The sequence below is a fragment of the Vicia villosa genome, unplaced genomic scaffold (genome assembly GCF_029867415.1).
Source record: "Vicia villosa cultivar HV-30 ecotype Madison, WI unplaced genomic scaffold, Vvil1.0 ctg.000044F_1_1, whole genome shotgun sequence".
In the NCBI taxonomy this organism is placed as follows: Eukaryota; Viridiplantae; Streptophyta; class Magnoliopsida; order Fabales; family Fabaceae; genus Vicia; species Vicia villosa.
This window is the reverse complement of record NW_026704976.1, coordinates 1,327,476-1,351,804: the sequence shown is the minus strand read 5'-3', so window position 1 is coordinate 1,351,804 and position 24,329 is coordinate 1,327,476. Positions and strand designations below refer to the sequence as shown.

Sequence of the window (24,329 nt, the reverse complement as noted above, 5' to 3'; positions counted from 1 at the left end):
AATTAATTACTTAATTTAGTAAATTGCCAAATAATTAAAAGTTCCATTTCCTGTTACCATTCCCACATTTCCACCCACCACCCAAAAATGTACATTTCTAATAAATACTTATAAATAGTAATATCTCCTTAATTGTTTTCTATACTAAAAATAATAAATAAAATAAAAAGTACCCATTCCAATGTATTCTCATAAAAATAGGAAAACGCATATTCAAATATTTTCCCATTAATAGTTTTACATAATTAATTAATTAAATTTCCAAATTTAATAAAAATTCTATCCGCAATTACCATTACCACATTTCCATGACACTTGCCAAAAATATAAATTTATAATAAAGATTAATAAATTGTAATACCAACTTAATTTGTACACATTATTTAACAAAATAAGTCTAAACAAATAATTAAGTTTAGTCCAACATTCAAAAACCTCTCTTTCTCTCATTTCACAAATGGCTCCTATCAAACGCCAATTCTCATATGAAGAAGAGGAAGGATCAACTCAATTGAAGAAAGCCAAAGCGTTGGATTCGCATCCTTCATCCAGCGTTCTTCTCAATTCCGCTGATTGCGATTTAGGTGTTTGTTTTTCTATAATCTTCTTCAGTCTCACTCACTTCATCAAAATTCAAAACCCTCCCTTTAATTTACATAATTTAATTTTATGTTTATATATAGTGTTTCTTTATTTAAGTTGTTTAATTTGCATTAAATTAATTTTTTAATTTAATATATACTCCCTCTGGTCCCATTTATAAGAAAATATTTTTTTTAGATATATTGAATAAATAATATATTTAGACAGTATTTTGTCCAGATACATTATTTATTCAATGTATCTAAAAAGAAAATCTTTTCTTATAAATGGGACCGGAGGTAGTATATGCTTATACATGGTGTTCATGTGGTTAGATTTTGTTAGGATACAAAATGCTAACCCTAACAAGGCTTACAAAACTAAGAGAAACAAGTAAACAAACTAAGGAAATAGAATTAAAAGATAACTTTGATTTTCATTGATTCTTTTTCAAGTGTCAAAAACACTACATATATATAATAATACTAATGGATAATAAACTAAAGACCCAATACTAATTAAAGCCCAATTCAACAATATTTAAATATCCTAAGAACATTCTAGAAAACATTACAAAGTAAAATACTAATATAAATTCTACTTCTAATTAATCATAATCCTTACTCTATCATTACCGCTGGGTTCACTTGAACCTTGTCCTCAAGGTTCTAGAAATAGCACTTAAAATAATTTTAAAAGATTATGATCAACTTTTTAATGTCTTCATAATAAATATAATTAATTTTAAACCAGCAGGTGGGACCGGTTTGTAGTAGATGAAATAAGGTAGCATAATTTGTGGATGCACATGGGAGAGAGAAATTGAAGGCTTGTTGGGACATTTTAACGAGAGGAAGATAATTTGTGGGATTTTGGAATAAAGTTGGAGTGGTATTTGAAATACCATGGACCGGTTTTGACAAAGAGTGAAAAGTGTGTTACCTAAAAGCTGATTGGATGAGGACAATATTAATGGGCAGGTGATGTAGGTGAAATCAAACAAGTGGTGCAGGGTGGAGTCTGAAAAGAAGCCATCAATTTGTATAAGTGAAATAGATAAAAAAAACTCTTTTTTTCCTTTCATTCTTTTCTTCTCTCTCCCGTTTTCTTCTCTCTCCCTTTCTTTTTTTTTTCCTTACAAATTCATAACACCCATATTCAAATCTTGAACACCTTGTCGGATCAATGGAATTTTTCCACATTTTTACTAGCATATCCGGTAGTCTCAGCGGTGGCCGTGATGGTGGTCGGCTAAATGATGGTTGTGATGAGGGAGCAAAAACTAGGAGTAGAATTGAAGATTTTGGTTTTAGTGACAAATCCGGTGGTTTCGGCGGTGGAGGAGGAAACATCGGAGACAAATCATTCCTTGGCAATGGATCTTGAAATTCATCCACTTTCTTAGTCTTGGAGAATGATTCCTAAAGAAAGTTAGCATCCAAACTAACACTATCAATAAGTTTATTGAATATAGGAGCTAAGTCACAAGCTTGTTTGAACTTGCTTTCTGGTAATGAAATTGGGAATAACGCAAATGGATCATGTACCAACCCAACACTTGTTCCTGATTTCTCTTTAGAATTCAAGATTTCATCTTCTGTTTGTTCGAATGGTGGCGGATCTGGTGGTTCTGGTAATAGTGTCGGAGATGATGTCGGAGGCTGTTTCAACTCCGATACTGACGCCGGAGTTATCGCCGGAGTTCGTAAAATCGTAGGAGTTATATTTTTTTCACTTTTTCTGCTGTCTGTTCCTCATAAACAGTGGGGGTTACGAAATTATCTTCCCTAATAAACTCAGAGATGGAAGCAGAAATAGTGAAAAATTACCTTCATCTTTGAATATGACTTCTGAGTTTTCTGTTTTGTTGTTACTATTTGTGACTTGTTTCAAAACAGATGTAGAATGGGTATGATAAACATAACCAATGGTGGAAGAGCTGTTTGTGGGTTGTTTAGAAAACGAAAATGTTGAATCAGTTGGCTTTGGTGTGGATTGATAAGAATGAATAAGAGGAGTGGAAATTTTTGTGTGATAGAAAGGTGAATGATAACCATGTTCTTGTTGTTGAGAGATAGGGGGAGTTTAAGGGTTTTGGTTTGTAGAGGAAAGGAAAATAGATCCGGAGGTATTGTGAATTGGAAAGGAATGAGATATTTGGAGATACTTATCAAAATCTCTTCTATTTCTAGAATAGGTTTGATATTGATGAGAAATTATGGAGGAGGTGTTTGTTGGTTGAAGTTGTTGATGATAATTATGGTAGTAATATGAATGAGGAGATGATGAATAAGATGAATATGAGTTAGGGTTTGGTGGATGTGGTGAATACCCATGATTTGGATACAAAATTGGTGATGGTGTTGGAACATATGGACTTGTGTAATAGGGTGAGAAAAGTTCCCATGGAAAGGATGGAAATGAAGGTGTGGTAGGAGTTATGAAAGAGGGGTTTGTGGGATAGGTAGGAGGAGGAGGAATGCTCCATTGATGAGATGAAGGTGTAAGATAAGGGTAATTCATTGGAGGATTTGAGTACATGATGAAAGCACCAATTGATAGGAAGCTAATCCTACCCAAACTATCAATTTAGGGTTCAACAATTAAAAGAGAAAGACATTAAAATAAACTAAGGAAATAGAGATAAAAAAAACTTTGATTTCTTTTCTTTGATACTCTAAAATGTGTCAAAGACACTGATCCGCTGTCGCACGCGGGTCAAAAACGAGTTAATTGTAAAACTGTAGTAACGACGGTACGGTAACTCGAGTATCGTCTCTCAAGGATTCTTGAATTATTATTAACTAATTAAAATACGATTTGGGGGGGTTTAAGTTTCGATTAAACAAAAAAAAGTGATTATGAAAAAGTGATTATCAAATAAGCTGAAAAGTCGAATTACTGATTCGGTTCCTATCTATCATCGATTAAGCAATATTAATCTCCTAAGCGGATAATCTATTCCTATTCGACTACAAACTCAGTGACAAGCGCTAAAGAGTATTGTACGATGTATAATCCTAATATCCGAATTAAGCAAACGGAGTTAAGCCTCACGAATTAAGCAAACGTGATAAATCATACACGGTAACGAATTAAGCAAACGGTAACGTGATTATTTGTTAGGATCATACAATCAATCGAATTGAATCAAAATACTCTATGAAATTCGAATTAAGCATTCAAAAACATAGAACAAAATTGAAAGGAATAAACACTAGATTAAAATTAAAATAATCTCAAGGTCGGAACCTGAATACAGCAATTCGACAGGAAAGGATTAGTTCGCCATGGATCAATTCGTACAAGCTTGATTTTTTTCGTGAATGGAAGATAGATGAACAGTAACCGCGGCTGCCTAACCTAAGTCAAAGCCACGACCCGTTTTACAATCCAACTGGGTCAAACATACGACCCAGGCCCAAAACCAATTAACCCGAAACTTAACTAAAGCTAGTGCAGCAACTTCAACGCATATTCTGGCCCTTCTACAGTCCGATTATGACTTTGACTCAAACATAAGAATTGTAGCTCTTTCTCTTAGCTTTCCGGCGATTATTAGAACGCCTCAATCGGACTCCTGGAACTCCAGATATGATCGTTTCCGTGCAGACTGTTATTGCTGAAAAATTAATACGAAAAACAAATAAGTGCAAAAATAAAATAAAATATAAAAACATATTAAAACATAAAAATAAATAAAACAAACCGAAGAAATACTCGAGTACAAACATGGAAGAACGTGCATTAAAATGCACTGATCAACACTACATATATAATGCTTCTATTGGATAAATAACTAAAAGTCCAAAAGCTATTAAAAGCCCAAAATGTCTTAAGAATATTCTAGATAACATTATAATATAAAACTAATAAAACTAATAATAATTGATTCTATTAAACTCTCTATCACAATATGCCACATAGATATAATTTAGTTCCTCTCGATCAAATTTTCTCTCTTGGTCTTCAAAGATTTCGGTTATTCAATATTGATGGTTTCTAACATGCATTATGGAGGGAGCGAGAAATTTGAAACTTAGTGATCATGTCAAGTTAAAGTTTTGTGTAATTATGGAGGGAGAGATAACTTTAACAAGGCACTCATATATCGACATGAAAGAATCTATTTCTGCATATTGCAATTGTTAACACTCATTACGTATTTATATTCAGAAACTAACATAAACTTTTCAATTTTTTTCTCTTCCTCTCCCAGAGAAAATGTAATTTATTTTGTTTTCCATTCATAATTAAAAGTCTAAGTTGTCATTAATGCAATATTCCACTAACCAATAACAATGTCTGGTCAATTTTAGGGGTAGTATTTAGGATAGTGGGAAGTGTATCTCATTGATTACTGCAAGTTTTCAAGTAATTCACCATTTCGAGGTCTCAGAGTCGGTTCCCCCTACGGAGGAAGCAAAGTTGAAATATAATAATGATAAGAAGTTTCCTATCAAAGCTATGAAATTAGGATTTTCTACACTAAAGGGGAAGAACACTAAAAGTTAAGAGAATTAAAAATAAAATATAAGATAAACTTCATTGATTTTTTTCATATCCTTAATTGTGTCAAAGACACTACATATATAGATCCCATAGTGGATGTTCAATTAAAGGCCCAAATACACAAAAGCCCAATACAACACTAATAATATAAGTTATTACCCCTATAAATAACAATACTAATAATATAATTCGTATAACACCCTTCTATCATTGCCGCGGGATAAGACTAGAGATATTGTTCTTGGCATTAATGTACCCGGATCCCATTGCTTGAACTTTGCAACTTCCATTGCTTGGTCTATTTGTGCTGAAGTACACTTTGGTCCGCCATCACAGCCAGGATGAAAAACAATGTCCTTAACATAATGCCAAAAAACATTATCTCGCAGTCTACTAGTAGCTTTATATAATGCATCTTGAACATGTGCACAATCACCTGATAATATATGTACCACTTGATCATTATAAGAATCACACTTTGGAACTTGACCATTCCCAATTACTCGAATGCTAGTCCACACGGCCTTCTGGAATTCAGAGACTATTGCTCCTTCTTTCCTTAACAAAACACCCACTTAGTTGGATGGGACTGCAAGTCGTGCAGTGATAGGTGGCCCCTTGTATGATTGCAAGTCTAGCCCCTTCTCAACAGAACCCTCAACAGACCTGCAGAAAATAAGCACAACAACCTTCTGTGCTGGAGAAAATATCGATTCAGGATTCTCTAAAGCAGTAACAGTAATCAGCCCTATGGCACAATTACTAACCATTGGATTGCTGATAGCATTAACAGTATTAATGATACTTTTGGGGATAACTGATGCGATCAAAGCAAGGAGAACCATTCGAGATGATGATTCAATATTAATGATTCAGAATAATGATTCTGAATAATGAACCTGCAGCCATTATTCTTATTCTAGCTTGATAATTCATGGCCACAAGTCGCCCTATGGCACAAAAGCCTAAAAACCCACCAGAAAATTTCAAAAGGTCAACAACATTCTCCATCAACACATATTTCGGCTTCAGGAAATCAATTATGTCCTTATAAACAAGCAACTGCTTGTTTTTAACATCCTCTAGTGGCTTGTCCTTGTTACAGAATCGATTGAAACCATTAATTCCTTGGCAAGGTGGTTTCGGCGGTGGCACATATGGTGGTTTGAAAGTGTGCTTGCGGATTCTCCCCTGTTGTATGTGACTATTGGAAGCTGCAATTTCAAGTCGACAAAACTTCACTTTCGACTTTAACAACTGTGGTATTTTTCCCTCATTGAAAATAACAAAGGTAGAAGGGAAAAAATTACACTGTTGATTGCGTTCTTTAAACGAGAATTAGGAGGTTTTGGAGGAATTACTAACTCAACATCTTCGTGAAAATATCCACCGTCGGAATAAGTTTCGACCTTGAAAGTTGTTATAAATACTAACTTAGTGATTTCAGCATGAGGTGAAAAGTTCTGCCTAATCATCTTGAGTGTGTCATTAGCATTCCTTCTGGCCTTTGTATGTAGAAGATCTCTGGTATCTATGATAAAAAACAGATCCAAGACTTTTCCATCAGGTGTAGTGGAAACCTTGACTTTGATGATAGAAAGCTCTAGCTCACAAAGAACCGCGGTAACATCGTGTAATAGTCCTTTCTGATCATGACACCAGAATTTCAAAAGAAAAACATTAGGAGGCTTAGTTGGCTGCAAATCAGAACAGTACTAAGAGAATCCAGAAGCTGAGGAACAGGAAGGACATGCTTCAACCATCCTCTTATTAAACAAACTCCACCTTGTTTTCTGTTTCCCAACCACCTAGAAAACTATATAGCACCACTTTCCATCACTTAACACATCCTTGTTTGAACCTTTCTTGGAACGAGATATTTTTCTATTAGATCCCTCATCAAACATCTCTGATAGCTTTGAATCATCAGACTGAATAGCAGAAACCTTGTCACTTCTCAGATCTAAACCAATATCATTCATCAATTGTCCTCTCTTTCCCCTTGACCTTCTAGAACCCAAAACCATATAAGTTCTATTATTATCCTCTTCATTCATCTTCCAAGCACCATTTGAAAAATTGAAAACAACTTCTACCTCTCTAAATGGATCATGAGGTATTTTGTCAAACAGCTGGTGGGAAAAAGTTGAAAACATAATGTTGGCATATTTGTGTAGTTCACTTTCTCCACAACCAAGAATATGAGCAACTTGAGGGTCAATTGAGGTTTTAGAATTAATGATGGTATAGGATGGGTTTATAACTAAGTTGTCTAGCAAAGGATTTTTAGAATGACAAGAATTGTTTACCATAGAAAGAAGTGGTGGATGCGGCGGAATCGCAAAATCAACATCATTGTTAACCACTCCATCGTTGAATTGAGGCTCGACCATGAGAGGTATTGAAGATTCAAAATCTATCGTTTCTGAATATTGTTGAAATGACCAGCCAGAAGGAGAAAACCTTAGAGATTTTTCTTTCAATCTGTTCGACCTCTTTTCATTATCACTGAACATAGTGTCGCTACCGCGAAAATTAACAGAGTCGCCACTAACATATTCATCCTGAAAAGGAAGGGAATGCCAGCAAACCACAAAACAAAAAAAAGGTCTCACGACCAGAGAAAAAGGGTAAGGGAGTCGGTTACGCGAGGGGAAGGTGTTAGCACCCCACGCGCCCATCGTACTCGATGGTATCCACGCTTATGTCTAAACCTATGGGTGTGTAAGCAAACTGCGCTAATCTGGACTAAAATGAATGCAGAATGTAGGGAAAAGAAATAGTTATACTCGCACGGGCCCTACCCCGCTGCCTACGTATCCGTTTTGCAGAATCAGAGGTACCGTAGCTCGGCTAACTAATTTCTGTTTGTTTTGTGTTTTTTAGGTGAACGAGTTACATTCACACTCCGCTGCTCGACCTTTGGAGACTTATGCTTGGGAATGGAGCGGAAATAACAAGCTCTTAAGAAAAGAAAATCAAAGAGTGTGGTTTGTGTTTTAAAAGATGCATGAGGAAAGCCTAAGCTAAGGGGGAAAGCTTACTACCTAATATTATCATACAAAGGGTACAAGTCTAAACTAAGCTATCAACCTACGAGGGAAAAGGGAAAGCACACAATAAGCATACAAACGAGCATCCGCTCGTAAAGCAAACAAACCAACGGTACTGACCGAATGGTAGAAAAACGGTCCCGCCATAGCCAAGGGGAGCAGCTCAACCCAAGTCAACCAAGCATTAGACCTCGCGAAAATGATCGGGCCATAGACAAGAGGGCGGACCCCTCTCAGCAACCAAGCCGTCACGGATCGTAAAGGAAAACGGTGCGCGCGTACACCGAGCATCAACGTCGAGCGACGCGAGCTATAAGAAAGGCGGGGGTCCGGCTGCATGAACCCTTTTCCTGACATACTCGATAACAAGATCTTGTGCAGATTCAGAAGCGAGCAACGCGAAGCGTGCGCATAATGAATAGACTCGATGAGACTAGGCGGGGGTTGACTGCTAACCCTTTCCGCATGCCTTCCATGAGGACTTAACGGAGTGCCATATAGGACTTATTACACCGTGACTCCCTGCCGCAAAGCACAAATATAAACACACCAACAAAAACAGAGCCTCTTTCGAGGACTTGGCCAGATGCATGTCTAGGTCCTACTTCTCATGTTAAAGGATGATGCGAGAAAGCGATAAAGTGCGAGAAAAATAAAATGAAACGGAATCAATACCAAACGGATGATGATCCGTAAACTACAGCGAAGAGAGCAAGGAAACTAGGATCCCGCGAGCGAGCTAGCAAAGCAAAAGCAAATAGTCAGCACACCGATTAGCCATGAAAGCACACAAAGGTCGACACGCGCGTCGAGCACAATCACAATACACCTGCAAGAGGAACAAGCAAACCAAACAAGCAGATATAGAGTAATAGAGATGTGTCTCCAAGATGAGAACACAAAGCAAGCGAAAGAACTCGTGTCCCGCAAGTAAAGCGGAACACTCATAGAATGAGCATCGATCGGTGACCTTCCAAAAGCCTCGCACACTAGCACACATGTTAGAGATAACAAGACACCGCAATCGGAATTGCGTTATTGCTATTCTAAAATAAAACCGGACAAAGCAAACATGGAAAAGGTACAGTAATACGCGAATAAGCATGCAAAAATTACACCGGAAGCCGACAAAAGTAACATCATGGAAAACACAAAATTCAGCAATACAAATCATTCCACAAAATAGTATATCTTACAAGCTTTCCAACTATATAAAGAACACGCAAATCGGAGTTACGAGCGAGAAGATATGAATTTTTGAAGTTAAGAACAAAACACACAGCCGTAACCGGTTACGCCCTGACCCGTAACGGGTTACGGTCAAAACAGAAGCAAAAGGAAGGCAAAACACGGGTTCGTAACCGGTTACGTCCTGAAGCGTAACCGGTTACGCTGTACACAGAAGCAAAAATAGAGGTAAAAAACAAACTCGTAACCGGTTACGGCCAGGAGCGTAACCGGTTACGCTGTGTACAAAACCAGCGCAACGAGGTAAATACGGATTCGTAACCGGTTACAGCCTGAAGCGTAACCGGTTACACTGAGCACAGAGTAAAAAAAAACAGTACAATCAACATTCAAAGCAATTCAAACATGCATCCATCAAGAGTAATGATCAAGCACGAATTAAACTCGATTTGCACAGTGTTATGAACATCAAACCATCACAATTAGGCCTCAATCCACATGGATTTCAAATCAACATCATTGATTACTAGACAACAAATTCATGCAAGCATTGTATCAAACACATTGTGCACCAAACTTGTATCCACATACAATTGCAAGCAAAGTGTCAATGAATCTAACATTTAATCATCATCAACATCAATTAAGCATCATCAACCACTAGATCTAGCATTCGAAACATGTTATCATCAACAATTAAGCACTTAATTCAAGGTTCAAGGCATACCGGATGAAGATCTAAACCGACGCGCGAACACGAACACGACACGAACGCGAACACGACACGAACGCGACACGAACGAGATCGAAAAGCGAATCCGGAGAAGAAATGAGAGTGTGATGCGCAAGAATAGAGGAGGGGTGAGAGAATCCGAACTCGAGATCTTGAACTTCAATCCATATTGCTTTTGATTCTTGAAGAAAGTTGATGAATATTGATGAAAGTTTTATAGAATTTGTGGTTTTGATTCAAGAGAATTGAGAGAGAATTGAGAGAAAGTGTTTGTGAAAATTTTGGTGAATTGAAATTATGAGTCCCCCCCTTTTGATTTGTGAAGAGCAAAATGTTTATATAATGTCAACGCGAAATGTCCAAATTGCCCTCGGTGCGTCTTATTTTGGCTCGTTTTCAAGGAAACTCGGTTCGGCTCGGAATTTCGGAACGAAACCAATGCCATTGTGAAGATGACCAAATTCTTGACTCATCGCCGCGAGAATCACCTCAATCCGATAAGCGGTGAAGAAAATACGCCCGTTTGAATGACGAGAAACGCCGATTCATCTAGTACGACTGTGCAAAATTTTGTGAGTACCGCTCAAAGAACTCGATAAAACCCTACCTTCGGCTCAAAATCTGAACAAGCATGTGTGTCGAAGAAACGAAGCTAATGAAATTTCCGAGAGAATGCCGCCGGAATGGACTTCATACGATAAAAATCGAAGAAGTTATGAATTTTCAAACTAGGCGCGACATACTCGAAAACATATTTTTTACCGAAACAATGCGACGATCCTTAAAATTCTGGGAATTTTCTGTGCAGAATTGGCCTTCGGTCCAAACATATGAAATCTTGGTAATGATGGTACGGAGCTCCAGTTAAATTTTCAAGTGAATCCGACGAGCGGATTAGGAGATATGAATTTTCCGAGGTCCGAAACCCTACATTCAGCACTGTTTCTCACTACGAAACCTCAAGTAATTTGCAAATCTGGAAACCTTCCTCAAAGAACCGGCTTCCGAGCCGAACACGAAAGTTGTAGATATCGTCGAAACAGTCAAGACAACGCGGGAACTTAGCTCATATCACCTTCCAAATATGACTTGCGAATTTTCTCGTATTTCCACTATTTAAACCATTTTTCACACCGTATCTTCTTAAACCCATGAAAACTCTTTATTATTTTTCTTCCATTTTTGAATGACGAAATAAACGTCATTATTAACTTATAGCTCAAATAAAGAGGGCAAATTTTGGGGTGCAACAGCTGCCCCTATTCAAACTTCTTGAACCTGACGAGTGAGAAACGAAAGTTTCGAACCGTTGAGGTGGAAGGAGATTGAATACCAGAATGAACTCGAAAATTTGCGCTCTTGATCAATAGAAGATTTCATCTTGCAATAAGAAGGAATGTACCACCCCGCAAGCAGGGAGAAAAACTTCAATTGATCTAGATAATAAATATGCTCCAACTTGTGATAAGAAGGAACGGGCACCCACAGGCAGGGGAAACACTTCAAATGATCTGGTCATCAAGAGAAGGAACATCTCGACTGATCTGAGTATCAGACGTAGCAAATGTCTCCGAACTTGCATCGGGATAGATGTCTTAGGTCGATCTGGGAATCGAAGGAGATACATCGGTTGAATCGGACATCAACGGGTAATGAGTATCTCTAATCTGGGAATCTGGGCAGACATCTCTTCTGATGCAATTAAATCATCAGGTAGATATTCCTACTAATCTGGGAATTAGCGACTAGCTCCTTTGTAAGACCACGGGGATCCGGAGGCGGTTCCTTCAACTGAACTGGAAATCAGGATAGGAACAATATCTCTTCCGAACTGTGTACGCCGGGGAAAGAATGCCTTTAAACTAATCTGGACATGATTCCAGAAAATAAGTAGGATAATCTTCATCTGAAATACAAAGTCGATCAGGCAGACATCTCCATCTGATCTGATGATATCAGTGGCTTGCTCCTTCGTAAGATCTTGGGAGATCCGGAGGCGGTTCCTTCAACTAATCTGAATCTGAATATTAGGATAGGAACATATATCTCTTCTGAACTGTGTACGCCGGGTAAAGAAATCGTCTTCAACTGATGGTTAGGCATCAGGACTGGGCAGACGAGTTTCTTCTTCTGAACAAACTAAATCGTCAGGGAGTAGATATTTCCAACTGATCTGATGTATCAGAGGGCTTGCTCCTTCGGAAGATCTTGGGAGATCCGGAGGCGGTTCCTTCAACTGAGCTGGATATCAGGATAGGAACAAATATCTTCCACCGATCTGGGGCATCGAGAATAGGAATGTCTTTAAACTGATATGAGCTATGCTAGAAAATAAGTAGAACAATCCTCCTCTGATTCAAAACATCAGGATAAGCGCCTGTAATGACTAGGCGAGTTGCTCTCCGGGGAGCATTTAAATCTGGATAACTTTCCTGCAGAAAGAAACAGATATGATATGATTTATGCATGATGCATGTATGAATGTTTATAGAATAACGCTCCCTAGAAGGAAGACGCTACACACTTTTGAGAATGCTATGCAAATGATGCATGATTCGAACGTTGCTTAGGGAGGCAACGGATGAGCATTGAATTGCTGAAGAAGTCCTGGAGAGAGTACGGAACTCTGTGGGGAGGACAAGATGAGTGACCAGTAGTCACAAACTGCGAGCTGACAGAGATGGATCAGAAATCTGCTATAGACGATCAAATCTGGACGCGAGCTCTGTTTGGGGAATAAATCTTGCTTGAAGATAAGAACATCCCACTTACTTACTTGGGGAATACCCTGGAAACTTCACTGGAGAAGCAAATTCTCGACACTCTGGGGATGTGGAGATAAAGGAAAGTCATGGAGACAGCTCTGATGGGGAGTGATCAACTTGCTTGTGTAGGACGCATTCCTCTAGGGGAAGTCCTAAATGAGAACAGATCCTGCTTGAGGATGCGTGTGAACCTCTGCTGAGGAAAGAAACTCAGTGGGGAAGATGAATACTTCTGCAAAGCGAGCTGCTGAGGATATGAGAGATCCGCTGGGGATAAGGAACTTGACATAAGAACCCTTTATTAAGACAACTCCACTGGGGAATAAAATGACTCTCCTGGGGAAAACAGGTCAATCTGTTGGGGAGAGAAAACCTCTACTGGGGAGAATGAGGAACTCAGTCAAGGAACCTCATTAAGAGCTTGCCGGGGAATTAGATACCATTCTATCATGATTCAACTGGGGAGAGAACATTCCACCGGGGAATAAGACTTCAGATGCACGTGGATTGCATTGAGATATTCTCTGGCAAGGATATGAGAATCTTGGAACAAAGAAAGTCTCATCTGAATGTACTCAGCTGGGGAGCGAGAATCTCTCATTAGGAAGCACTCGGCTGGGGAGTGAGAATCTCTTATGGTTAGGTCTGCCAATATGTTGACGCAGTGTGCTTGCAAGCATGTACCTGCGAGACAACAAATGCAAATGCCCCAAGATATAGCATGGTATCTTGGCCTGCCATCCTGGTTATACAAGACTTCAAAGTAAATTCAAAGGTGATATCATTTCTAATCATGTATTGTAAAAGCAATGCAGTTTTCATATGCAAAGTTTAACACAAACTCAGGACATTTTATGCAAACAAAACAGTAAAAGAAAACAGTTGTTTAAGATAAAAGAGATCTTCATTAATTGCAAAAGGGATGCTCATAAAAGAGCGAACACATTTCAGAAGTAGTTCCTAGTAAGAGGTAACCACACATTTATTGAGTACAAGAGAAATGGCAATGTGAAACAGATATCCATTGGTTTCGATCCCGCTATCACTTTTATAACTCCGACGTTCTCATCTCCTTGCTTTGGAAGACCGTACTCATTAGGATTGATCACTGCCCGATCCGATAACGTCACCGAACTTGTGGACCCGACGGGGTTTGGTAAGTACTTTAGGGATTTGAGCTGCCAAGTGCAAACTCAAGAACACGGAGTCTCGCTTATCCCTCGGTCGGGAGCCCTAAACAAAGTGATTGGATGTTGTGCATGCTTTAGGGATTTGAGCCGCCAGGTGCGAACTCAAGAACACGGAGTCTTGCTTATCCCTCGGTTGGAAGCCCTAAGCATGTATGAAGAGTGATTGCCAAGGTGGCATGCAAGATGTAATCGTTCGCTTTTGTCCCTTTTTTGCCTAAGCCGCCCTTTCGGGTTTTCAACTTAGCGGGTATATTTGTTTCTTTTTCATTCTTTGCCTGATTCATTTTTCCTTTTTTTTTTCTTTTTTCTCTTCTTTTTTTTTTCTTTTTTTTTTCCAGGTCTATGCGAAGTATTTTTTGACTACATCTGCGTTCACAGGATGCGGAAAGTTCTCGCCATCCATCGTTGCAAGCATCATGGCACCGCCAGAGAATACTTTTTGCACAACAAAGGGGCCTTCATACGTCGGAGTCCACTTGCCTCGTGGATCGCCCTGAGGAAGAATGATTCTTTTGAGTACCAGATCGCCCGGTTTGTAGCATTGGGGTCGCACCCGCTTGTCAAAAGCTTTTCTCATCCTCTTTTGGTACACCTGACCATGACCAATAGCTGCCAAACGCTTCTCATCAATGAAGTTCAAATGATCCATCCGATTTTGTACCCATTCTGACTCGTCAAGTTCGACGTCTTTCATAATCCTCAGCGAAGGGATCTCAACTTCAACTGGCAATACCGCTTCCATACCATAAACAAGCGAAAAAGGAGTTGCCCCAGTCGATGTACGCACGGAGGTGCGATAACCATGCAAGGCAAAAGGTAGCATCTCGTGCCAATCTCGGTAAGTCACTACCATCTTCTGCACAATCTTCTTAATGTTCTTGTTGGCCGCTTCGACAGTGCCATTCATCTTTGGACGATACAGAGAAGAATTGTGGTGCTTGATCTTGAAGGACTCACAAAGCTCCTTCATCAACTTGTTATTGAGATTCGATCCATTATCAGTAATGATCTTTTCAGGAATCCCGTAACGACAGATTATGTTGTGCTTGATAAAGCGAGTGATCACTTGCTTGGTGACATTCGCATAAGATGCGGCTTCAACCCACTTGGTGAAGTAATCGATGGCAACCAAAATGAATCGATGTCCATTAGAAGCAGTAGGCTTAATCTCTCCAATCATATCAATGCCCCACATTGCAAAAGGCCATGGAGAAGTCAAGACATTCAAAGGCACAGGCGGCACGTGCACTTTATCAGCATAGATCTGGCACTTGTGACAAATTCTGACATGGTTATGACAATCAGTTTCCATAGTGGACCAATAGTAACCAGCCCTCAAGATCTTCTTAACCATTGTATGCCCACTAGAATGGGTACCAAACTCACCTTCGTGCATTTCTTCGATGATTTTCAAGGCTTCTTCCTTCACAACACATCGGAGCAACACACCGTCATGATGCCTCTTGTACAAAACCCCACCGTTGAGGTAAAACTTAGCTGCAAACCTTCTCAGGAACTTCTTATCAGTCACTGACGCTTTGGGAGGATACTCTTGAGTTTTGAGGAACTTTTTGATATCATGATACCAGGGATTACCATCTAATTCGACATCAGCTTCAAAGCAAAATGCAGGTTCATCTAACCTATTGATGGTGATGTTAGGCGCTTCATTGGCCCATTTCACTTTGAACATGGAAGCTAAAGTAGCGAGAGCATCAGCAAGATTGTTCTCTTCTCTAGAAATATGCTCAAATGTGATCTCATCAAAGTACGAAATGAGTCTCATCACATGCTCCCTGTATGGAATCAGATTCTGATGGCGAGTTTCCCAATCTCCATTGATCTGACTAATGACAAGATTGGAATCCCCATAAACTTTCAAGTACTTGATTCACAAATCGATCGCAGCTTCGATACCATAGATGCAAGCTTCATACTCAGCCATGTTATTAGTGCAATCAAAACAGATTCTAGCTGTAAACGGAATATGAAAACCGGATGGAGAAGTAATTACAGCTCCAACACCATTCCCGAGTGCATTAGAGGCACCATCGAACACGAGCGTCCATCGCGATCCTGGTTCGGGTCCTTCCTCTGGTCCGGGAATGTTACAATCTCTGATGTACAAAACATCCTCATCGGGGAATTCAAACTTCATCGGCTCATAATCTTCAACAGGCTGGTGCGCAAGATAATCTGCCAATACACTACCTTTGATGGCTTTCTAGGTAGTATATTGGATATCATATTCAGTCAAGATCATTTGCCACCTAGCTACTCTTCCGGAAAGAGCGGGCTTCTCAAAAACATATTTGATAGGATCCATCTTGGAAATCAATAAAGTGGTGTGAACCAACATATACTGCCTCAGCCGGCGAGCAGCCCACACCAGAGCACAGCAAGTTTTCTCGAGCAGTGAGTATCAGGATTCACAGTCGGTAAACTTTTTGCTAAAGTAGTATATTGCATGCTCTTTTCGGCCAGACTCGTCATGTTGACCCAGCACACATCCCATTGAATTTTCAAGAACTGTGAGGTACATAATCAAAGGCCTTCCTGGAACTGGAGGCATTAGTATCGGAGGTTCCTGCAGATACTCTTTCACTTTTTCGAATGCTTTTTGACAATCATTATTCCACCTGGCCGTCTAATCTTTTCTTAGTAATTTGAATATTGGTTCACAAGTGGCCGTAAGATGAGAGATGAATCTAGCAATGTAGTTCAATCTCCCTAAGAAACCACGAACTTCTTTTTCTGTTCTCGGCTCAGGCATCTCTTGTATCGCTTTTATTTTTGCAGGATCGACCTCAATACCTTTTCCACTAACAACAAAGCCCAACAACTTTCCGGATCGCACTCCGAAAGTGCATTTGTTTGGATTCAACCTCAGTCTGAATTCCCGAAGCCTTTCAAACAACTTCTGCAAATGAAACAAGTGCTCTTCTTCAGTATGAGATTTTGCAATCATGTCATCGACATATACCTCAATCTCTTTGTGAATCATGTCATGAAAAAGAGTCACCATGGCACGCTGATACGTTGCCCCGGCGTTTTTCAACCCAAAAGGCATGACTTTATAGCAAAAAGTTCCCCATGGTGTGATAAACGTTGTTTTCTCCATGTCTTCTGGTGCCATCTTGATCTGATTGTACCCAGAGAAGCCATCCATGAAGGAAAACACTTTAAAAGGAGCAGTATTATCCACCAACACATCAATGTGGGGAAGAGGGAAATCATCTTTCGGACTCGCCCTATTCAAGTCTCTATAGTCAACACACATCCTGACCTTTCCGTCCTTCTTAGGTACAGGAACAATATTAGCGACCCACGGCGGGTAATTCACAACTTGCAGAAAGCCAGCATCAAATTTTTTCTCAACCTCTTTCTTAATCTTCTCAGACATATCTGGGCGAGTCCTTCGAAGCTTCTGCTTGACAGGAGGACTATCTTCCTTGAGGGGTAGACGGTGTACCACAATATCTGTATCAAGACCTGGCATATCCTCGTAGGACCAAGCAAAGATATCCGCATACTCTTTCAACATATCAATAAGTCTCTGCTTCACACTATTCTCAAGCGCAGCCCCTATCTTGACTTCTCGGACCTGCTCTTTAGTACCAACATTTACCATCTCGATTACCTCTTGATGCGGCTGAATCGCTTTCTTTTCCTGTTTCAATAATCTGGCCAACTCATCGGGAAGGTCACAATCTTCATAAGCTTCCTCCTCGGCTTGGTAGATCGGATTGTCAAAATCATAATAAGCAATAGCGGAACTGTTACCAATGGAACCCGTGGTGGTGGAACATCTGCATGATTGATGTTTTTATTTTAGTTTTATTTTTATTAAGATATGTGCAAGTGTGTGCAAAAACATCGCCATTTAAAGGAAAAAGTTAAAGAGAAAGACAAAGAGCGAAACATTTGAATGCAAAAACGTCCTTTTATTTCATGATTAACTTTGAAAATGCGAACTGCATGGCCCTACAAATGATTCACTACGCCTTGGGCAGAGCGTAGGAATTATGTCATGATAAGAAAAGTAAAAACAAGGAATTTACTCCTGAGCTTGTGTAACTTGGATGACATCTTCAATTGTCCAGTTGCGAGGTATTTCCCCATGAATACTTGGACGAATCCAGCTATCAAAGTCATAATCACTATCCACCTCTTCACCATTGACAATGGCATGAACCTGACCATCTTGAATGACACCGCCACTCACAAACTTGATCGGGCTAAGGACACCAGACTTGGGCGATGCATTCTGCTTTCCAGGATTGAAACCAAGACCCTTCTTATCAAATTTGGGACGCACGTCAATTACTTGCCCCCAGCCTTCCACCTTTCCGGTCTCAACGACAACCTGAGCATCTTTCAAAGAGGACATAACCGTTTCTGGCTTCGTTATCTCATAAAGAGGAGTTCTCACCGCATTCACAGCTTCAAACGCTTGAAACGGAGTCTCATGTATTTCACCTTCGATCTCTACATATCGGAAAGAGGACAAGTGACTCACTGTAATACGGTGAACTGACTTTTTATCGATCGAAATGTCGCGGTTAAGCATGAGTCGCCACCGACTTTTATTTTATCCAAACAAATTCAGAAAGGCTAAAAGAAACAGAAAAAAACCTTTTTAAAGAAATCTAAGTTCGGGGGGTAATTTATGCAAAGGGAAGGTGTAAGGCACCCTTTGCATCCATGGTTTTCCATGGGCTCTTAATTGCTTTGCTCGCTTGTTTTCAGAAAATGTAGATGAAAGAGGAAAAATGGACTTTAGCTCGTAAATGAGCATAGCCAGTTTTTGAAGAATTTTGAGAAAGAATATAGAAAATAGAGCATGGCAAGGCAATTAGGGGCAATTACCTTAAACTCAGATGATAGGTCTCTTTTTAGCCTTTCAGAATGAAAGGGTCTATCCTTGCCATAAGAGGGCAGGAAGCCTTTCGTTGGGAGGTAGAAGGGTCATCGAAATATCCTTCGCCATGAGACTGACCCATGCCATAGAGAGGCAGGTAGTCTAAAGGGAAGGATCAGAATAGCCTTTCGTAGGCAACCAGAAGATACCTCAGCCTTTTCCGTAGGCAACTTCCGAGGGTCGAGGTCATGTTAGTGTATCGAAGGCAGCATCATTAAGGACCATGACCTTTAATCGAGGCAACATGGCTGAGGTATCCTCGTATTCGAGGGACTGGCTATTCTGCAAAAAATACAAGGCAACAAGGCAACAGGCAACAAGGCAACAGGCAACAAGGCAACAGAGGGGTTACCCAAAAGCGTGCGTGTGTGCACCAATCATGTGATTATATTCAAATATATTATCTTGTAAATTTAGTGATTCTATGTTCAATTCAAAGGTTGCATTCCCTAGTATTACTAACCACGCATTTAAATAATATAATCAAAACAGATATGGGGGAGGGAAATTGTAACCAGCGGATCCCTTAATAGGGTTTGACATAAGTAATAATAAACAAAGAAAAGTATCAAGGCTAGGGTTTAGGGTTACCAAAACGTAGCTTTGGCGGTCGACAAACCCTGAAAAGGCAAGCAAACAAAAATAGGGTGAGTGTATGGCTAATTCATTGATAATTAGAGTTAACCCTAACTTAAGAAAAATGGCAAAAAGAAATAAAATACGAATAAGGACTTAGCTTCGCATTTGATCTGATAGGGTTAGTAGTCGGGGGAGCCTCGGAAGTAAACCCTGAAAAATGGCAAAGGAAAAAATGAAGGCAGGACAAACCCTAATTTGTAAAAGGAAACATAATAGACTTTAAATTAAAATAAATAGAATACTTAGCTTCGTGAAGGGCGTGGCGTACAATCGGGAGGTATCTGAAAATAACCCTGAAAAGAATACACAAAGAAATATTTTTCAGTGTATGACTAATTCTCGCAAACCCTAATTAGGGCACAAGTTAACCATGATTAATAGAATAAATAAAATCAAATTTAATTAATTATTGGTTTCTCAACCTAATTAATTAACTCGATGAAAAAACAAATTTTGATTAAATATCTAAACCTAATATATTTTTTATCAATTAATAAGATAATTACGATTAATTAAACATGATGATTTAAATATATTAACCTAATTTAAAACAATTAAAACAAAATATCTAAGAATAATTAAAATAAAATAGATATTTTTATTATACTTTTAAAAAAGAGAGGGATTAAAAAGAAATTATTTTTTAAAGGGTTTTAAATAACAATGTGTAATAAATAGATAAAGACAAATTATGTAATAAAAGAAAAGAAAATAATTTAAAAAAAAAAGAATAAAAGAAAAAAAGAGACTTAGCTGCTGTGATTGGATGTGGTGCGCTCCTGCTGGTACATGGTGGTCCGGCACCTGCGTATGCATTGGATTGATGGCTGCGAAGATCTGATGGTTGCAATCCAAGGGTGTACCATGGTCTGGTGTACGTTGGAGGCATATGATCGCGCTAACAACAATTGGTAAAATAATTATGTTGTACATGGGGATCGAACTCAGATCCCCTCGGTTTCACTAAGGCTCCCTTGGCCATCTGTACTGAGAACGTTAGTTGTTTAATAACGCAAACGGACGTAATATGTATGAAAAAATAAAAAATATCAAACTTCATGAGCGCGCGCCCAGCCTTCTCCTTAATCCTTCAAATTTTCTGGAAATTCTGCAGACCTTTACCCACGGTTTTCACGCGTGGTTATATCCCTGCAACCATCAAACTCAACAAATGTGCAAAATAAATTATATCCAGATATATGAATCGACCGAGAATCCTCTTCTGAATTCAATGGGACCGGTAATTGATCCTAATGTTGTCTCTATCGGAAAGCCCTAATCTTAGAGCTTCGAAACCTAAACATGGTGGATCTTTCAAACCTCAACCAAAATCCAATTAATCATCCAGATATCATGAAATCATCAATATGAATACAAATATATATGCAAATTTTGTTTAAGATGTATATATTGATGTAATCGAATTCGAGAAAGCATGAGCAAACCGTGAACGTGGTGATGATGATTCCGGGTGCGGCGCGCCTCGATTCCGATTGGGATACGATCAACAATGTTCCAGCAATACGTTTGATCTTTCAAAAGCCTTTGAATCGGTCCCAAAGTCCAAGAACGAAATTGAATTTTTCTTCCAATTTTGTGAGTTCTTCCCGTGTTCTATAGGGCTGCTAATCCTGCCCCTTTTCCTCTGATCACGTCCAGGTATATATGGGAAAAGAATTAGGTTAAGACTTGTATCAAATCCATATCTTTTTGAGATTGAGATCTGATTCTTGAAGAGATATGGAAGTATTTTATTTCAATCAAGCCCATTATTTTCCAATCATTCTTGCACGCCTTCTTTTGCTCCAAGATTTGCTTATTTGGCTTTTAGGATATAATCTAGAATTTAATCCATTTAATTCTTATTTTTAATGATTTACTTAATATTTTAAAATGAATAAAAATTCATAAAAAATAAAAATAAGAATCATACAAAATAAATAATTGACTTAGAGGTCTTGAATTATATGAGAGGTTATGAGGTCCACTTGGGTTGTCAGAACTTGATTTTTCTCTGAAGAAATCAAAGTCCTAGTTTTAGAGCCTTGTGTGGGAGAATGTGTCTTGGAGCTTTATGTACTGATTTGAATTTGTATTGGAGGAATAGTGTGGGCAAATTTTGGGGTATGACACTCACGATATAATCTTCTTCACCACAAACCGTCACCACTTTACCGTCAACCGGATATTTCAACTTTTGATGAAGAGTGGATGTTACAGCACCAGCCTTGTGAATCCACAGTCGTCCCAACAAACAACAGTAAGCGGGTTGAATATCCATCACGTAGAAGGTTATAGTAAAGATTTGAGGACCCACTTGGATCGGTAGATCTACCTCTCCAAACACAGACCTCCTTGAACCATCGAAGGCGCGCACTACCAACTCACTCGGCCGTAACTCAACACCAGCATAGTCAATTCGCACGAGGGCCGACTTGGGAAGTACATTCAAAGAAGACCCAGTATCCACCAAAACACGGGACAAGGTCGTCCCCTTACATTCAATCGAAATGTGCAAAGCCTTGTTATGGTTTCTTCCTTCTGGAGTAAGATCACGATCCGTAAATCCCAAACCGTTCCCAGCGGAGATATTATTGGCTACCGCCTCTAGCTGATTCACAGATATTTCATGCGGAACGTAAGCACCATTCAGGATTCTCAAGAGAGCATTCCTATGACCTTCTGAAAACATCAGCAGTTGCAAGATAGAAATCTTTGATTGGGTTTGACCCAACTGCTCGACAACCTTGTAATCAGACTTCCTGATGATTCTCAATAATTCTTCCACATCCTTGGAAGATACAACATTATCAGGTGCCCCATTCTGAGTCGGAGAATTCTGGCGAAGTCACATAGAATTTTGTAAGTGCTTTAGGGATTCGAGCAATGCAAATAGTGCAATGCTCAAGATAGACAATGTCTTGCTTATCCCTCGTGCGGGAGCCCCAAGCAACTTCAAAGACTTGCAGATCTTGACATCATGACCAGGTGCCCCGTAATATAACTCACACCTAGTGTCATCGTCATCAAGTAGAGAACCTGTAGACATCCATACAACATGGAGCTTAACCAGTTGCAAATAAAGCAAGCATGGAAGCAAATGATCATAAGACATGAGAATCAGATAGATTTGTCTTTCGGTCATCTTTTATCTTTGCTAAGAACATACCTCTTGAATTCATAAGAGAAATGGAGATTAGCCACTGACGAAGAGCTTTAGAAACAGCAAAACTGTGGAAGAGATCCACGAAGTGCTCCCTGAGTCTTTCTCACTAAGATTCCTTGAGCATGGGTAACAACTTACATGTCTTCATAAACAACCCCAACTGAGCTTTCATCTTGGAAAAATCCCTACAAAGTTGTTTCATGACCAATCTTTGAACACCCAATAAGAACAAATCAAGTCTCTGAGTCTGGTGAGAGTACCAAGTCTGAATAAGAGATCCTCGATCCTGAACACCTGTTATGCATGAAATGTATGAGATGCATGATATGAATGCAATGCCATGTTCATTTAATTTCCAAGGAATCCTCGTGTTTTGATTTTTGGCAAGCAAGAGATGGAAAAGCTCGGCACGAGACTTAAAGATACGATTCCTTGGAAATAGAAGGAACACGTATGCTAGTATGCTAGTTATTTTTTGTACATCATTTTTGGAAAGTAAATATGCAATGATGCAAGGTGGTGGGACTTGTTGCCGCCCACCAGGCATTCTGGACTACCGGTAACACACATAATACAGAGCCAAAGGTTCGGCCCCCAGATGATACACCATACGGAACATATAATGTCAATTCACGGAACCAAAGCCCGTAGTCACTAACACACTGGAATAGAACACAGATCACCAATCGAACAAGAACCATAGTACCCCCCGAACAGGAACAATAGTACACTCGAACGAGAACAGCGGTAACCCACGAACAAGAACAGCGGTAACCCACGAACAAGAACAACGGTAACCCACAAACAAGAACAATGGTAACCCACGAACGGGAACAGCGGTAACCCTCGAACAAGAACCAAAGTCACCATCAGTGTACCTGTTAAGCAATGATTGATTACCGCCCCACTCACGGGTAAATCTAGGCCAAGGTAGGTCAAAAAGCCAACAGAGGATCGAATGTAGGCGCTATCATACGATATTGTCCGTCACGGCCACTCTATTCCTAGTTCCTATGGTATCACTCATAGCCTGGGTATTGGGCCTTTTACCTCTTGAAACACCCACCCAACAAACAGAGATCCAGCCAGTCCAGAATATGATGCAGAAAAGTAAAAGCGCACATAGAATGCAATGCAAACAGGCAAATATGCAAAGCAACAAAAACACCCAAAAATAAACACACAAGCGCTAGGATCGACTCGCTAGGTCCGGACCAGCAACAGGTCGAGACGTCCCCAGCAGAGTCGCCAGCTGTCGCTACCGCGAAAATTAACAGAGTCGCCACTAACATATTCATCCTGAAAAGGAAGGGAATGCCAACAAACCACAAAACAAAACAACGGTCTCACGACCAGAGAAAAAGGGTAAGGGAGTCGGTTACGCGAGGGGAAGGTGTTAGCACCCCACGCGCCCATCGTACTCGATGGTATCCACACTTATGTCTAAACCTATGGGTGTGTAAGCAAACTGCGCTAATCTGGACTAAAATGAATGCAGAATGTAGGGAAAAGAAAGAGTTATACTCGCACGGGCCCTACTGTAGCAACCTGCCTAAAAAATTAAGATTCTAGAGAGTCGC

The 24,329-nt window shown here is 39.5% G+C and overlaps 1 protein-coding gene across 1 annotated transcript in view; it reads right to left on the bottom strand.

Moving 5' to 3' along the window:
- Positions 1-18,114: 18,114 nt before the first annotated feature.
- Positions 18,115-24,329, bottom strand: part of LOC131622845 (uncharacterized) — a 32,919-nt gene continuing 26,704 nt past the window's right edge. Inside the window, exons 11-12 of the mRNA XM_058893870.1 lie at positions 18,219-18,511; positions 18,115-18,165 (exon numbers count right to left, since the gene is read on the bottom strand). Of these exons, the coding sequence (XP_058749853.1) occupies positions 18,115-18,165; positions 18,219-18,511 (344 nt within the window). The remainder of the gene's footprint in view (positions 18,166-18,218; positions 18,512-24,329) is intronic.